The sequence below is a fragment of the Orbicella franksi genome, chromosome 4, assembly GCF_964199315.1.
Source record: "Orbicella franksi chromosome 4, jaOrbFran1.1, whole genome shotgun sequence".
In the NCBI taxonomy this organism is placed as follows: Eukaryota; Metazoa; Cnidaria; class Anthozoa; order Scleractinia; family Merulinidae; genus Orbicella; species Orbicella franksi.
This window is the reverse complement of record NC_138148.1, coordinates 2,873,320-2,891,496: the sequence shown is the minus strand read 5'-3', so window position 1 is coordinate 2,891,496 and position 18,177 is coordinate 2,873,320. Positions and strand designations below refer to the sequence as shown.

Below are 18,177 nucleotides of genomic sequence, written 5' to 3'. Positions count from 1 at the left end.
CACAGAATTGATTATAATGGGGTAATTGTTCTGAAAGGCCAGCTGAGCACGTACATACCCAAGTAATTGACAACCCAGTGATGTTTCTTAAAGCGTCTCGTTTAATTCTGAATTTCTGTTCTTTCTCAGTGACGAAAGATTAGCGTCAGTCTTGTCTTCCTCATTAGCAATTAAGTGACCCCCTTACACATAGTTTTGACAAAAGAGGATTGTATGGGAACGTGATATTTATCTTTCAGTTCATGAAAGATACTATCATCGCAAAGGTTCACCTTCTTTGCCCGAGCACAATGGCTCTTCAATCCATTAAAGACCATTGAGGAATTTCCGGCCGTACAGTTTTGACAAAAAAGGATTGGATGGGAACGTGATATTTATCTTTCAGTTCGTGAAAGATACTATTATCACCAAGGTTCATCTTGTTTGACCGAGCATGATCTTTGCCTTCCATTGTGTCTGGTTTCTTAGTTGTGTTTTTTTTTCAGTTGGCAAACTTTCAAGTTTCTCAGTATATTATTTGCCGCTATCGTCGCACCTCTCCAGACCACGGAACTCTCTCGTTGAAGGTCTTGTCACAAACTAACACAGCAACAAATGAAGTTATTCACGGCATTTTTCGTGCTTTTCGTCGGTTTGTGCAACGTTCAGCTGGGAGACTCATGCGGTCCATTAACGCCAATGGAACAGCCGAGGAGGCCTCAACCAACCTGCAACCACACAAAGTAGGTTTATATGCAATTGACTGACTTTTCAATAACACATTTACCGTTTCGGCGCCCTCTTCAAGTTGGATTACTAACTAATTTACCTAATAGGTACTGAATGCTGCCCTGGTACGTATAGTGCGCAATAAAGAACAACAATTTATTTTCAGTATTTTAGGTGAACAGTTAACGAGAGATCGGCGCCATGTTGTTCTATGTTGGATTAATAACTATATGTTGCGTTTATAAAGATTTCAAACTCAACGCAACTGAATATTGTTCTGATAAAACTTGAACTAAGCCGGGAAATAATAATGGCAGATATTGATGACTTCACTGATAAATATGGAGCGCCACGAGTCGATTTTACCTCCTTCAAATGAAAACCCCAAATTTTCCCCAATTTGAACGTGTTTTTGTAAGTGCCTTTATTCAAAAAAGCACCACTCAAGAGCTATACCCCGCCCCGAATAAGAGCGATGGTTTATAGCTCCGCGAGCGGGCAAAATCATCCTTGGCAATGAATCAAATCCATGGGGTCGGGGGGAGGGAGGGGGCTGGACTGGGGGTCAGAACCTCCCACTTCCCCTATCGTTATCTCCCAGCTCCCGCCCTTTTGCGTCCCACTCCAGTCCCTTGTAAATTAAGCTTGCATGGAGCTTGCATTACATGACCCAAGATGTACCCTCTGTAAAAGAGTTAACAATTTCACCGGGAATTAAGCCTGTTGTTTAGTCCAAGTGCAAATTTTCATGTTCGTTTGCTCAGAAGTTCTTTTTGCGTGCTCATTGATCTCGGCTGCCTCTCCGTCCACAGAGACACGCGTAGGGAACTTGGCCAACATCCAGCCACCCTCACTTACCTCACGCTTGGTCAATAACCAATATTTATTGAGCTTAAAATTATTCTAGACGAGAGCTCGGAGCAAGAATGTAAATCATAGCTAAACCACTGAAAAGTTCAGAATTTTGTTCATTAGAATAATTAACTATCATTTTCTCCCCAGAACTAACAGTACCGGAAGCGCAGGTTTAGAGATCACTCTACCACAAGAGGTATGCAATACTGTTAACATTTCGTGTTCCTGATTCCGAGAAGGAGTCGTTGTCCAGGCATGTGTGCTTAAAGGTAACCGACGCAAGCGTATTTTATGCAGATAATTTATCTTTAACTTATGTTTTATCCAGGTTGATCCTGTGTTGTGGAGTATCGTGAAAGATGGAGCCCGTCGAGGACTCGCCGAGTGCCAGAAAGTGTTTAACAGCAACCGCTGGAGCTGTCCAGTGGAGATGTACAAGAAGTTGCCTATCTTTAATAACATGACATTTCCTTACGGTAAGTTTGATGTATTGTCTTTTTGCAGTCTTTTTCAGTTCACTTTATTTTCGATTTATTTAACGAGCTTCTTCTTACTATCAGTAGTTTTGGCTTACTTTACTTTGGCCTCAGTTTAGCCAATAAAACACAGGGGCCATCGGTCCTAATTAATCGGGCTCGCTGTGCTTGGCCCGTGAACAGGCTCCAGATGGGGTTTAGGTTGCCTCGTCCAAGTGTTCAGTCAGTTGGGTTGCAGCGCAGAAAAAGACGAGAGCCAGGAAATTGAGAGCGAGGGGCTTTGTGCGAGGAGGAATTCTCTCGCCTTCCGATCTCTGCTTTAACCTTGTTTTCTGGGAGCGCCATTTTCCGCGCTGCCCTCCAGCTGAACTGAACTCCTGGAAAAGATTGCCAGGACGAAAAAAATACGAACGAGTCGGTGGTAGAGAGCTCAGGCCCATATTCTCCCAGTACGGTTTTGGCGCTTGGTTTTAAGACCTACAATGAGCCGTAGCAAGCGAAATTCTTTGAACATCTTATTATGTTGTATTCTACTAGAACTTCGTGGATCTGATTGTTTATCCAGAGAAAATGGTTCTTCAATTATTGTCCTGTTGTTCGAGGAAAATATGTTCGCTGATATGAGTCGATAGTTCTATTATTCCCCATTTCCTTGCAGCCACTCGAGAAACAGCGTTTATTCACGCCATCAGTGCTGCCGCTATCACCGATGAAATCGCACATCAGTGCACACATAACATGACACCCGGGTGTGACTGTCCCAAGAAGCCAACAATGTATAACGCACATGAAGTGGTTACTTGGGGGTGTGGTGATAATATCGAGTTTGGAGAGAAGGAGGCTGGACGCTTCACAGACAGACTGGAAACAGGACCTGATGCTTTGGTGGCAGTGAACCTACATAACAACGAAGTAGGAAGAGAGGTAATGTGTCACAGATGTTTTTTAATTATTATTGTGTAGCTGAATTATATTCACTGTCTCAGCGCAACTCTAGGTCGTTTTTGTGCGTCCCGTCCTAACATAAGAGCAAACTGTTCAGGCAAAAAAGTGGCCATAATGACGATCCATTCATGACGAAACTTCAACGTTAATTAATGGCAGGTCATTTTCTTTTATGGATAACAGGTTCTTCGAAGTAGTGCCAAAATTGACTGCATTTGCTACGGTGCTAATCGCACATGCGAATTCAAACATTGCTGGAAGGAACTGGCGCCTTTTGATGTCGTCGCATCAAAGCTGAAGGAGAAATACTTTGATGCTGTGCAAGTGTGGTTCGTAGACAACAAGCTTCAAGAGCGAGTGGGCGATCAGTTCCAACCAGTCTCTAAATATAAGGGCGACAGGCTAGTTTATCTCCACCCCTCCCCACACCCCTGCGAACGAAACGACACCCTGGGCTACCCTGGAATGCTGGGACAATCGTGCAGAAGCGATGTGGCCAAGGACAAATGTGAAGTATTCAGTCTTCTCTGTAAACGTGATTGTAACTTGAGAGTTGATAAGGTGGAGCGTTACAAGCAGGTTGATTGCAAGTGCAAATTTATTTACTGCTGCAGAGTTGAATGCGAGAAATGTGCGGAAAAGTATTTTGAAATAACTTGTAATGCCCCTAAACCAGTGGTGACAGGTATCCAAGCTCGAGCACATCCTTGAATGTAGAATTCAAGGCTGGTTTTCACGAGCGTATAAGCATAATAAGCAACAAACGCACACGAGCACAAATGTGCCCATAAAGTGACGTGAAGTCTGTATACGAGCCAAGTGGTCCATCAGACCAGCGCTTATCTCCGGTTAGTTGCATGAAGCGACTAGGAGTATTTTTACTCCTCCCTGGATGAGATGCTAGTCCATCGCAGGGTTATCCCCAGGTGGTATCCATTTATACACCTGTGAGAGTAAAGTGTCTTGCCCAAGAACACAACACAATGTCTCCGACCAGGGCTCGAACTTGGACCGCTCGATCTGGAGACGAGCGCACTAACCAATGATGTCAATGCGCCTCCACGTGGCAATAAAGTAGCGCTTTTTTATTCGCAAACATTCTTCTAACAAAAGGCGCTTATTAATCATCTTTCATCTGCTCATGTTGCTTATGCTTATGCCTTAGTGAAAACTAGCCTTTGAAGACGCATTTTTATTTCAATATATATCTTTAAAGATGATTTAAAAATAAGATTTTTGATGAGATCGTAGAGCCAAATAGATTTTTTACTCGCTTGATTTTTACGACAAAATTGGCATTTCTTTTCAGCAATAGCCACTGTTACTGTCCTTCAAGCAAGGGTGAAAGGGTAACAAAATAAATTCATTAATGCTATGATTGTGATTAGACTGTTATAGAAACATATTCATGTCTATCAAACAAAGATTTCTTATTTTATTTTATTTTTATCTTATCGCTTATTAGTTTGCTTTGGCCACTTTATGTCAGCTGGTGACTAAGGTCCCGAGGGGTTTCCCAGATTGTTCGGGGTTTACTTTGACGGGGCGGGGTGATGCCGTCAGCCGCACCTTGGAGCTAGTTTGTTTACTCACTGTTTATCGTAACTGTAATCGCACGTAAAATCATTTGTAGACATAGGAAGATTGAAATAAAGTTGATGTTAGTTGATCGATTGAATCAGTTGAAGTTTCTTCTTCTAAAACAAAAAGTTGACTTTAACTGAAGCCTGAAAGACAGAATCTGTTACTGAAACATTAACGCTACTGGGGCTATGTGGTGCTGCTTAGCAGAATTGTCATCTTTGATCACAAGCGCGCGCGAAAAGCGCTTGTCACCCCAGATTTCGCGCGACCATTTCTTTCTCACGCTTTCTTTTCACATCTCGCTCGACGGACTCCGTAAGCAAGAGGGAATACATGTAGTCTATCTGAACCTACGACTGAAAAATACGAGAATTGTTATAGATTTTAGTGCGTTTCCGTTAATACAATTTTAGGACGTCGGTACGACCTTAAAACGTGGAGAAATGGCTAGTTTTTTTTATCAGCACATGCAGCGTTTTCCTTCTTCTCTTAGACGTTTGCCTGTCAGAGAAAACGAATCTTACCACAATTGCTACTGATAGTTCACACAATTGCTACTAATCTCGCAATCTGATTAGCTAATTTGCCGTTGTCGATAAGAGTCCAGGCAACGCTGCTCACGTCAATGTGTCACGCTCTGAGAAAAGACATTGACGTTGATATTGTGGTAAAAAAACAAATGAAATGTGGTTTAGCGTTGTCTGTACTCTTATCGACAACGATATGCGTCATCACAGTGGTCAAAATTTTTTGTGGACTCACGAGGCGCAGCCTCGTGAGTCCACAACATTTTCACCACTGTGATGATGCATATCGTTGTCGATAAGAGTACAGACAACGCTAAACCACATTCGATTTGTTAAATCGACCCAGGTTTGGACTCTAAGTTTCCATCACCTAAAAGGCTCTGCCGCTTGCACTGCTAGGGCTACGAGTCTCATCTGCCGCCTGGAGGCAAGCTGGTTTCAGGCCACCCGCCCTTATATTCAGAATCTGAGAAGGCAGCTCCTGGTAAACGTCGTATTTGCGACACTGGCCATGCCGACAATATCGGAAGCTTTCCGAAGCTATTTCTCCAGACACACTTAACTCAGTTAGAGGTCCCGTGGAGGTGAAGCAAAACACTTCTACACCCACAGGCTCTCTAGTCGAAGATAGGGCCCAGCCTCCGCCCCATTCCCCTCTCGGCCACTTCATTCCTCCTCGGCCGTTACAGCCATGGACAGACCCTTCCAGCCGGAGCCTGTTCACATGCTAGACATGCAGCAGCGATAAACTCAAAGCACATACACACATAAGAAAAAGCCGCAGGATTGCCCTTGCGACACGTCGGGTCGGTGTGTGTCGAGTTTTTCAGAGAATTTTGTTCTCTCTACTTGTAGCAGAGTTCAGCTCGTAAAACTTAATAGGATATAAGTGGACAAAATTTTGCACAGATGCTATCCCCCCCCCCCTCCGCCCCATTCCCATCGTGTGAACAGTACAGGATTTCGCCGCTGCTGCATGTTGCTGCGACATGTCACTGCAACATGATCCCTTATGTGTAGGGAGCTCTATGCTTCTCTGGACTTCTTTAGAGCTGAGTTTTGTTCAGAGGCAGGAGTGATACGCTATCACCAATAAGTTACATTCTTCTTAGTGCCTAACACTTGTTTTAATAGTCTTAAAGATACACATTTGTCGTGAAATTAAACAGCGTCCATATTTCTCCTTTCGATTATCGCGAAGCAACTATAACAGCAAAATGTTGATATCTCACAGAACAGCTCGTAAGTTCTAAAATAAAGCTTGCTCTTCGACTGCTAAGTTGTAAGGTTCACGTGCTAAAACACACTCTGTGACAACAGTCTGTGGTGACGGGCGACAGGAAGGTCTTCTGACCAAAGTCAGCTTTCCTCCAAGATTCATCTTGTATTTACCTGTAAAAGAAAATCACATAACTAAGTTGTTATAGTACAGAAAAGAAAAGATTGGTTCTAGTTTGAGAAACTTTAAAACTTTACAATAAAACGGTAAGAAGTTTGCCCATAACTCACGATCAACGACAAATAAGGCATTTATTGACTGTATAGTAGTTTGCTACTACTGTTGGGTTAGAGCACTCCCTATCCAAGTCAAAAAGCGAGTGTATGCTTCTAGAGGGGGGTGGGGAAGGGGGGACAGGGGGAGGGTGTGCTTGTACTTACGATGTCATCAATCTTCAGAATACTACGGACAGTCTCGGAGGCCAACTGAATGGCACTGGTTGACACAAGCAGTGGTTGAAGAACGTTCTCTTCCAGAATATTAGTGATGGTGCCCTGAAATAAGAAAATGTTGTGGAGTAAAGATGAGACAGGGACAAGTTACATTTTCTTTATGGTTCCAAAAGCGGTACATGTTGTTTTTCAGCTCTCTCTTTGCCAGGCAGTGATAGGCTCTCCCGAGGACAGTGAGGCTAAAATCTCGACTAACGCACTAATTCGTCGGTAGCAATCTAACACCTGGGTAGGGAGAGGCACCGTGAGAATAAACTATCTTGCCCAAGAACACAAAGATGTTACCCCGGCCTGAGCTCAAACCCTAACCACTCGATCCAGAGACTTGCGCACTAACCATTAGGCCAACGCACCTCCACTCAAGCAGTAGTGAGTATGACCAAAGTTGTCAAGCTGGGTGACTCAAATCACGGGGCCTTTACTGTTTTCACTGTTTACCCAGCCTACCTTTCTGACGTTTATTCCAGTTGTAGTCTCGTTCTTTGCGTGTCTGTTTCGCAGCTCTGTGACTGTAGCAATAGGATTCAACCCAGCATTCTCAGCGAGTGTGTAAGGTATAATTTCCAATGCCTCAGCAAAAGCTCGCACACAATATGCTTCCATGCCTGTTAAAGTGCGTGCATGCTCAGCCAGTCTTATGGATACTTCAATCTCTGGGGCTCCTCCTCCTGCTATGAGAGCCCTGATGGTACCAAAAAAAAAAAAAAAAGATCGTGATCTGCATAACTACACTTTCTTGACAACAAATCGAAATGTCCCGTGTCCTCACTTAGCAAAGGATTCATGCTTTGCAACAACAGCACCTTTATTGGCACTTGCTCTTACAAAAACGTTCATTGAAACTACATCTAGAGTTCTGGTTGCCTGGAGTAACCATAGGCGTTGCTGGAGCCAGGCAGCCAGTTAAGAAACTCAACAAATTGACATCAGTTTTACATGCGTCTATCCAGTTATTGATGATCAATTTCATCATAACATTGTCAAAGTAGCTGTTTGATCTGCAGAATACCTTGACAATGTTACGACCAAATTCATTGTCAATTACAGGACAGACTGATGAAAACTGATGTCAATTTGTTTTTTTAAGATAAATTACTGCATAAATTATAAATTCATGTGTCTATACATTAGCTTATTTCTGGGGGTACTGTAAAATATATATTAAATAGATAAATCACTTTTTGAAACCTGGAAGTTTTTGAGTGCATCATCGAGTTGTCCTAGCATTGAAGATGTTGAATGCTCTCAACAATGTAAGTTTTCCCACCGCAAAAAATAATTTGCTATGAAACTAGACTGAATTACCTCTTTTTGACCAAGCATCGTACTACACAGAGAGCATCATGAAGTGACCGCTCAGCTTCTTCCAGGACAAGTTTGTTGGATCCTCGTACAAGGATACTAACGGTTTGACCAGGGTTGGCTATGCCAGTCACCTTGACAACCTTGCTGGTACCCAAAGGAACTTCCTCGACGAGTTCTGCTGATGCCATCATTTCTGGAGTAAAGTGATCTAAACTGGCAATCGGTTTACATCCCAAGCTCTGAGATGAGGAAGAAGGGACAAATCAAACAACTTGTTAGAATAGACCATATTTGTATTTCCAGAATTGAACTATAACTAGCTCGCAATGGAGGCTTACGTGGGGGAATATTATTAAAAAGAGATAAATGTCATTTGCATTTGCAAACACTCCCTGCATTAGTCTCAGTTGCAAGCCAGTTCCAGTCCAATACTGAGAATATGAGTATTGTCTAATAATGTTACAATTGAATTTGTTTGTAGCTGTAACGTGATGTCATCTGGGCACTGAGAGTATAAAAACAAACTAGACCACCATAAACTACCTTGCATATAAATTCTATTTCATCTCGTTCTATGTCCCTTACAACAAGGATCTTCATTTTGTTCAGGAAGTGGAGAGCTAAGTCACTGACAGCATCTCTGCAATACATAAAGAAAAGCTTCAGCAGGACTGAGAGAAAAAATCATCCCTGAACCAGTATTGTTTTATGTTTAAACTAAAATGCCTCATGTTCAATGTGACAATGAGACTATGGTATGTTAAATTTTTGATGTGAGCTTTTCATGTTAGATGATGGTTTTTGCTTTGAAACTTGAGCTATTATTCTTAAGAAATGTCATTCCTAGATAAAACAGCTCAATGAAAACACTGATTTTTTTAATGCAAGATTGTGAGTTACCTCAAGATAGACTTCTGAATAAGCAACACATTGCAGCCGGCCTTTTTTATTTTCTTGCATATTTCAAGAATGTACTGTCGCTCTTCTCTAAGAACTCTATCCATCTGTGTGTAATCGCTGACCACAACTTGATTTTCCATCTGATTAGAAATAAAATGACATACAAATTACAAATTCAAGATTTTTACATTGTTAGTTCTGATAATGCAGATACTGTAGTTGTGACATCAGTAAAGCACAATCACTTATTCTACATACTTATTCTACATATCACTTACATCTGTTTTAGGAGGTGAAATACAGAATTGTATCAGTCCAATTTTGGCTTTTTCTACTTGAGATATCCCTCCTGCCAAATGGCTGATTTTCTGTTCTAGAACAAGACCCTCGACCAACTCAGTGTCATCAACAGTGCCTCTGAAAAATAACAACAGAAGAGAAACATTATTTTGGATCATACCCTATTTAAGCAGACTGTAAAAAAGTTCAATAGCGATCTAGCTCACAGGAAATCCAAATAGCGATTTCGCTTTGTATAATGGTAATCAAGAAATGACAGTCCTGACTATATCTGGAAGTGACTATGATATGTCTGGAATTACCATTCTAAAGTCCTTAGACGTTAGCAAATTATTGAACTCTATGGTGTGTTTTGACAATGAAAAGGACATTTTAAAGTAAATAGCCATGAAATTGTATAAAGTTCGGTTAAACATACCCTAATTTTTGCACCACTCTGATATCTTTTAGATTAACATTGTCCGCTGTCGCAGGATCGATGACTCTAAGGACTGCATCAACAGTTATTGGAGCTAGGAGATTGGAGTATTGTGAAACAACCTAAACAAGAAATCACGTAATCGCAATGTTACAATATGCTCATATTTTACAACTTATCAAAAGATGATCAAAAGGTGCCCAAATTTTGAAAAGATGCTAATGTAGTGTTTTGAGAAGTGTGCTAAGAAAAGAAATGATGTAAATCCTTCATTAAAGGCAGATGTATGCAAGCACCGTAAGTTGTGACATTTTAATTTCTGCAATGTATGTTGCTTTTTTTCCCTCTCAGTGATTAAATAAATGTTAATAAAAAAATTTCACTGTGAGGCTCGTATTAACAATGGGAGGTGTCATAACAGTGAATATAAGCCAAATCAGAGTATAAAGAACTAGTGCATTGGGCATGCGTTTTTATCCCAAAAGAGGAGAATAAGTTAGGGATAAAAACAATGCAGACTGCACTAATTCTCAAAACTACCATTTGGCTTATGCCCTTACTTTAGAACTTAGTGATGTCATTGCACTTTTCAGTAGAGATTCGCGGTCGCTGAGAGCAACTGGTGTTGCCATAGTTGTCAGTATTTCCACTGCTTTAGCAGCTGCTTTTTCAAATGATTCTGATATGGTGGTGGGATGAATTCCTGTAGGAGACCAAGACAGCAAAAGACAATAATAAATCACAACATTAAAAAGAAAAGATAAGTAAATCACAAGCATTGAAACATATTTTTACATTGAATAAAAAACTGTTAATGTCAGTTGCTTTTATTGACTTAAATGTGCTAATTAACAAAAAAGTTGTTGAAAGCAACCATTTTCTTTCTCCCTCCCATCTGAATAACAAGCCATATTGACGGCAAGCTATTTAATGAAGAGGGTACATTGTTACTACAAACACAAACTACTACAAACTAAGATACTGCAAGCATGTTTAACCACGAAATGACAAAATTATGAAATAGCACTTCAGGTAATAGTATATGTGGGATACAAGTATCTGTAAGGGTTACTGAACTCTTACAATAATACTATTGAAAGCTAACCACTGTCAAGTCAGTGATACTTAGACTAACCCAAGTGCTATGAAGGCTAACTGAAATGCTATTTAGGCTAGCCGGTGTGCTATTTTGACAAACCGTAATGCCATTTTGTCATTTTGCCATCTTAGTGTGATTTAAAGACACCCAGATATTGTAGTAAATTATTTCAGAAAGAAGTGACACAACAGGAGGTTTACACAGACTTACTAAAGATAGATACAAGTTTTCTAAAGGAAGAATGTAGCTCCTGATGTATCCATTAAAAACAGTGTTACTTACTGACAAGACATTGGTATGACAGCCAAGAATAACAAGTTTTTCACTAATTTCACTAACAAATGTTTATTTTGCAATAAAGTGGAAATTACCAAGCATTCAAGGTGGTTGCCATCAACTTCGTACAATAAATGTTTTGGTAGATTTACGCTGTACATTTACGCATTCAAGCCATATTTTAAGATATTAACCTTTTTCCAAGAGTTTTGCACTAGCACTGAGCAAGCTTCCAGCAATCACCACAACAGTAGTGGTCCCATCTCCAGCCTCTATATCTTGGGCTTTAGACAGTTCTACAAGCTAAAATACAAAACAAATATTAAACTCACACACTTTGGACAATAGGATAGATTAAAATTCAGCCTTTGTTTGTGTTCTCTCGGCCTTGCTGCCAAGCTGACTTTTAATGATATATCAAAACAGTCTATTCTGCAAGCTCAAATACTTAACATTTTTCAGACTTAGGACAGTTCTAAAAGGAATAATTTTCTCTAGTTCAAGCTAACATAACATAGATGTTACATGTATTGAGCTTTTGACAGGCTTACAACCAGAATAAACAAATTCAAATTCTTGCTGGAACAATTTTGAGAGGAAACAGGCTGAAAAACATTTTGCAAAGAAAATTTTCAATTAATTTTAAAATGGTCACAAACAAGTTTCAAGCTCAGCATAAAAAAGATAACCAAAAAACCACAACATACATTTTGTAAAAGTACTCACATCATGGTTAATGCATTACTTGCCATCTTACTGACCAACAAACCACTGTTGATTGCTTTTATTGACTTTAAAGTATATGAAACAAAAAAGTTGTTGAAAGCAACCATTTACTCTTTCCCTCCCATCTGAACAACAAGCCATTATAATTAGGGCAAGTTATTTAATGAAGAGGGCACCTTCTAACAATCCAAATATCTACTTAAAAGCAAAGATGCTTTACTTAACAAGCTATGCTATGCATATGCTTTATATTTTCAAGAGTCATATGAGTTTGCAGAGTTGAAACTTAGATTTTTATGAGATCATTACCATTCTTGCAGCTGGATGTAAGACCTGCATTTGCTTCAAGATCGTTGCACCATCATTAGTGATTGTTACATCACCATTTCCACTTTGTATCTAAACAAATTGTCCAACAGCAATCAAATATAATAAACAAGTGCAACTTGTATCAAGTTAAACACATTGGTGTAGCAAAATAAGAACATGGTTCGCTAACGCGCACATACATGTCACATGTTTTTTCAGCCAAACAAAGAGGATGCATGGGTCTTGAGCACAAGATTTAGAGACATGGTTAGAGTCTACCAAGGGTCAGGCTGCTGGCAGTCTGTTTTTCTCTCGAAACTCAGCAGGAGTTATGATGCATGACGTTTTAGCCTTCTAATCCCTACTTGGCCACAGCCATACTGCCCTCTTGCATTTGTGATAGCTAAACACTCATCTAAGTGACCCTCAGAGATAAAATTGGCTGCCAGCAGTCTAAGCAAGGCTTGTTTTTTTTTTTCTGTTGTTTCGCTGAATTTTGGGGGTTATAATATTATTATTAGCTCTGAGTCAAAAACCTATCAGTGCTAACCCACGATAGAACAGCGATATTACTAGCTGTTTTATGCAGTGGAAACCAAAGAAAAGCATCAGCCACTTGAGCTGTTGAGAATAAACTAGGCACTAGAATACCATTGAGGTTCCATGGTATTCCATGATAGTTAATTTCAGAGGGAAGTATACAATACAATGAACACTTTCCATCCAACCAAAAATTCCAGAACTTTTGAAACAGAGGCAAATGGTATGGAAATGAAAACTGGACTTTTGGTCGACTTTTTGTTGAATGGAAAGTTCCCATTATTATATTTTCCAAGGTTTTGATGTTGGCAATCCTATCCAACAACATGCAAGCCAGGCAAATTGCAACAACCATCACTGAGAGCCAACTAAGTCATAAACACATACAACAGAATCTCCTTCCTGTATTTCTCTCTATTGACTGCTACACAATGATTTGCCAAACATCTCTAAATAAGATTTACTGACACACATTTTTCATATCTTAGAGCTGTCAATCTTCTTCAGCACTACCTAACAACAAATATGCGTAGTAAGCGGAATTTTTAAAAAAGGTAAAAAAAAATATGAGGATAAAATGAACAGTCTTCAAAAGCAAACATGACTTTAATACAGAAACTGTACAAAAATGTTTACACACATACAAAATGTACAAAAAGTCACTCACCATTTTGTCCATCCCTTTGGGTCCTAGACTCGTTCTTATGGCATCAGCAACCGCTGGAAAAACATAACATCCCTCGTAAGCTTTCATATCCAGAATATCATAGTTAATGAGGATTTGCTCACCTTTCGCTGCAGTAATGTTGCTCATGCGAATCTCAGTGGGCTTGTCCTTGTCTTTGAATGCACCCTGCTTATTACCAGCTCCAGAACTTGCATTATTTGACTTCCCTTGCATTTCAGGCATTGTGACTGAATTTTTCAATGTATATTTTTACTATGCAAGGATTGAGGAGACTGACAAAACGATCTAAACGGCCGATGATTACGGATTCTGTTGCCAAGTTCCAAATGTTCTCAAAAATCGTCGTGCTCGTCGCTCAGAGCCACACCGGCAGGAAATGAATCCGCAAAGACTGCTGTTCAGCGGTTCAAATTCGTGTGAGCGTACATGACATAGTTGAAGGAGGTCAGCTCGTGCGATGTCTGAAGCATGAGTTCTTCAAAGAAAGATGACTTGAAAAACGAACCGTTAGATAAACTGCCTGAACCAGAACCTACACCAGAGACAAAGGTACTGTAAGCTTTTATTATAAAACTTATTTAAATTCATGTCGTCGAAGAATTGAAGATGTTCGACAAATGCCCGGTCTCCAAGCAGTCATAAGATTTCAAATGTCCCAACTAATGATTTAGATGTGAGCAAATGCACAGCTGTTGTCCAGAGGGGAAGGGACAGAGTGGGCACTACTGGAATTAAGTAATACAGAAGATTCACTTCGCTGTGCTGTTGTTTATACTTTCCAGGAGGAAACAAAGGACTCGTCTTCATTTATGCGCAAGTTTGACATAAAATTTAGAGATGACTGTGTGTCTTGTAAGTATATCAGTGCCGCTGTTTGCTACGGCTGTGGAGTAATTGTGTTGCAAACTGTCAAAAGTATCCCAGCTTCAAACCTACCAGCAAAGGTGATGACTGGAATTTTTGGTGCAGGTATGTTGAACAAGCCAGGTGATAATAAAATTCCAAGTTGTAAATACTGTTTGTGTTTGAAATAAAGCACATGTATAAAAAAAAAAAATTATAATAACATTTTGAAATAAAAACAGATGCACTATATTGAAAAAAATTACAACTTACCTGTTGGCCCTAGAATAAAGTAGACTGTTCTGTATAGCAAAAATGCTTACACTCTCCATTTTTTTTTACATATTCCTCCGGTTAAAATTGTTTAATGCAGGCAACAGAGTGTCATTATTATCTGAGAGTTTGTTCAGGAGTGACTATTAAAGGAGGCTCTCAGATAAATTTGACAATGATTTCCAGTCCGTACTGCGCAGGCTCAGCACCCTAATGTTTATAAACATTATAAGGCTCACTCGATGGAATGCAAATTGATGTTATTCATTACGAACCATACATGTATACCTTATCTTTGAGGCCTTTCAAATTCTTTTTCCAACAGCTTCATTGATATTTACAGCTGCAAAGTTGTTTCATCAAGTGATATGAAAAAGAATGAAGCATAAAGCTTTGACTGCTTCGCATCGATAATGGGGGTTGGTTTGAAACTTTGAAATTACTTCATGTAAGTAGTTGCAAAATGTTTACATTTTGTGATGTCTTACATGAAGCAAAACAAAAAAACGCAAGCAAACTCTTGAGAGTGCGTAGCACGGACAAGAAATTATCTTTAAAAGCCACCAATTACTCTGTCACATAATAAACTGAAGACATACAGCTTAACTCTTAAACGTAACTTAACTTCAAACTGAAGAAACCTAACACATTAACAACAGGGAGGGGGGGGGGGCAAGTGTTGAAAAGATCAAGAGGGAGAGGGTGGATACTTAACAAATGATCAAATTACAGTGATTTTCAACACAGAAATGGATCAAATATGGTGTTATGATCTGATCTTTTATGATCCTTGTCTGAAAAGAAGGACTTCAGAGAATATCACAACATCAGTTTCTTTGGGTATGAAATTGAACTGCATTCTCAATTTCTATAGTACCATCTTTTAGAGGTATTTTATTTTGCTTTTCTTGTCAATGAAAAAAGATTAACAAGTGTCAGACAGGGTTACCCGAGTGCTAATTTAAGTTAACTGGCAGCATACTATTTAGTATAGGCTAACCAGAATGCTATTTAGGCTGTGTTTGCCATTCCACAATAAATGGCTTCTTAAGAACTGGAAAAATAAAGTGCCTCTTGTTTCTGTAGCTTGTTACCCCATATAAATTTAGGGTAATATGTACTAAAGGTATCTGTGGTCGAGTATTGATTGATACCCTCGATCGACCATTGATCAACACCTATTGACATCTCAATTGGTACTCAGTCAACACTCAATCAACTTCTCAGTGGACACCTGATCGACACTCAGTGGTCAGTCAGTTGATAATCAGCAGAGTGTCGATGGACTCACATGTATTGATTGTCACTCTATGATGTGTCTGCAAAAATTAGTTGACTCTTGACTGACTGTCAACTGAGATGTTGATCAAGTGTCCACTGAGTGTCAACACAGGTGTCAATCGAGTATCGATGGAGTGTTGATCGAAGTTATTGATCGACACTCGACTGCTGATGCCTTTAGCGCACATGATCCAAGTTTATTTCAACCTGTAATCATTTTATTCCTATTTGAATAACAATTTTTTTTGTTTTCCTGTTTATACTAGGTCTTTTTGGAATTGGAACAATGAGACTTTTTCAAGAACCTACCAAATCATCAGTTGAGCAAACCTCAAATCCGAGTACAAACCAAGACAACAGCTGATGAAGTGCTGGGGATGCTGACAGTCAACAAATAGACCAAGATATCATAACATCCAATAATAGCAGCTGATACTGCAAAAAATTTGCAGTAATTATTTGCCGAACATCAAGATGTTCTTGTAGCTCATGTTTATTAAAATTCAAAAGCATAAGGTGGACACCCCCTTCAAGTGGAAACTAATAATCTTAGCCTGCAAGCAGGGTTATGGTGGAGTCTCACATGTGCAGGAGCAGCAACAGCCAACCTCAATCCCAGACTATCTTTCCTTTGCCTCCCTTGTCATTGAGACAGGAGGCAAAGGAGAGAGAGCCTGGGATTGAGTTTGAGTTATAGCTCAGGGACGGTGGAGCCAGGGCAATTTTAAGCAAAAAATACATAAAATAATAATTTTACAAATATCTCCAGACCCCCAACAAGTTAGCACCTCTGGTGCTCGCTTGTAAGTCCCCCCAATTCAAAATACGCTCTGCCATCCCTGTAGGTAGACTGATTCAGCCGGGAAGTCAATTCAATTTTCTTTAGAAATAAAGCAACTGATTGTTACAAGTCATCGTTGTAGTTTATTGTAACAGCTGGAGATTGTAAAGCTTGACAGTGCAGCCAGCAGTCAAAAAGAAAATCATTGATAATTTCTCTGATATAATTTCTGGTCTGACTACATCTATACTAGCCTCCTACGCAGATGCTGTTTGGGATCATCATGCAATCATCCTTCCAATGAACACTCGTGGGGGAAGAAGATAATTTGCACAACAAGCCCAAAGAAGCCCATCTATGCTAACCCTCATGGACTATTTGTGAGTCTCCTGGATACAGACTGAATCTTCCACTCTCCTCTACAGATCATCAAATCATCAAAAATGATTTTTTTCACTATTTTTTACATTCCCAGATATCTGTATTTTTTTTAGTTGGTGGATATTTGTTTTTGGCATCTTTGAGTTTCCAAAAAATATCTGTTTAACAAGTTAATGTCAGTTTTTCATGTATCTGTCCTGTTATTGATCATGAATTTTGCCATAACATTGTCAAAGTAGCTGTGGATCCATGAGGCGACAGTCGAGTGGATCTGCAGATTACTTTGACAATGTTATAACAAAATTCATTGTCGATAACAGGACAGACGCATGAAAAACTTACATCAATTTTTTTTATGATAACAAATTGTCAAATTGTCCGCTCTGGCTCGTTGACGCATCCCATAAATTATGAATTCATGTGTCTGTCCACTTCTTAGCCAACGAGGGCGCAAGAATTTCTGCAGTTATCTCAAAAACCCACACCTCAGAGGATCAATCATTGTCTAATTTGAAGTTTTGTTTCTTCAAGGTGGAAAACATTTCCAATAGACCATTTTACAGATGTATGCTCAGTGACCTGGCCCATGAATAGCAGTGAGGCTGGAGGTGACCTTGTTTTGATACAGACCTCACTGCTTTTGTTGTGTAAATCAAGTTGTTCTTACGCTAACTAGTTGGCATTTAAATGAAAAAGCAGAGAGGTCTGTATCAAAGCAAGGTCACCTCTTGCCTCGCTTGCATTTAAAGGCCAGGTAACTAAGCACACAACTGTAAAATGGCCTATTGATTTTTTTGTTATTATAATCAAAATTACATAATTTTGATTAATATTTTCAACTAAAATTTCTTACACTAATATGGCAGTGTAATAATAGTTATTATAACCAACCTGCTGGTATTTCTATGGTATTAAAAATTTTAACTGGAATTTCCAGAAGGTAGGCAGGAAAGAACGGTTCAAGTCAATATGAATGTTTTTGGAGCAAGATAAATTCTTTTTATTTTCTTTAAAAGATTCTCTGGCACACATCATGTTATTTCTAGGAGCCGAAGAGTGACGAGTGAAGGGAGAAAATTTGAGAAAATAAAAGTGTCATGTAAATTGTCTTTTCAGAGTTTGTACAATTTTAGAACAAGTTGTAATAATGTACTCAATCAGATCACCTGTTTCATGATTTGATCCCAATAAAAAATTTGCTTAATTTAATATTTTTGTCATCCGAATTTTC

General features: G+C 39.4%; 3 protein-coding genes across 3 annotated transcripts; 2 read left to right on the top strand and 1 right to left on the bottom strand.

Annotated features, from left to right (window-relative positions):
- Positions 1 to 429: 429 nt before the first annotated feature.
- Positions 430 to 5,694, top strand: LOC145485920 (protein Wnt-8b-like). Its single transcript, XM_081464584.1, has 5 exons — positions 430 to 722; positions 1,711 to 1,759; positions 1,892 to 2,039; positions 2,698 to 2,963; positions 3,168 to 5,694. Exons 1-5 carry the CDS (start codon positions 595 to 597, stop codon positions 3,693 to 3,695), a joined length of 1,119 nt encoding a protein of 372 aa, XP_081320710.1. The 5' UTR covers positions 430 to 594; the 3' UTR covers positions 3,696 to 5,694.
- A 503-nt stretch (positions 5,695 to 6,197) lies between these two features.
- Positions 6,198 to 13,743, bottom strand: LOC145485915 (T-complex protein 1 subunit delta-like). The gene is made up of 13 exons (XM_081464576.1): positions 13,489 to 13,743; positions 13,367 to 13,419; positions 12,160 to 12,249; positions 11,319 to 11,427; positions 10,310 to 10,452; positions 9,750 to 9,871; positions 9,310 to 9,448; positions 9,032 to 9,171; positions 8,675 to 8,771; positions 8,132 to 8,370; positions 7,274 to 7,508; positions 6,755 to 6,868; positions 6,198 to 6,487 (listed from the first exon to the last, which is right to left on the bottom strand). The coding sequence occupies exons 1-13, from the start codon at positions 13,607 to 13,609 to the stop codon at positions 6,473 to 6,475; spliced, it is 1,617 nt and encodes a 538-aa protein (XP_081320702.1). The 5' UTR covers positions 13,610 to 13,743; the 3' UTR covers positions 6,198 to 6,472.
- Positions 13,744 to 13,836: 93 nt separating this feature from the next.
- Positions 13,837 to 18,153, top strand: LOC145485924 (uncharacterized). The gene is made up of 3 exons (XM_081464588.1): positions 13,837 to 13,936; positions 14,170 to 14,356; positions 16,051 to 18,153. The coding sequence occupies exons 1-3, from the start codon at positions 13,856 to 13,858 to the stop codon at positions 16,146 to 16,148; spliced, it is 366 nt and encodes a 121-aa protein (XP_081320714.1). The 5' UTR covers positions 13,837 to 13,855; the 3' UTR covers positions 16,149 to 18,153.
- The last annotated feature ends 24 nt before the right edge of the window (positions 18,154 to 18,177 follow it).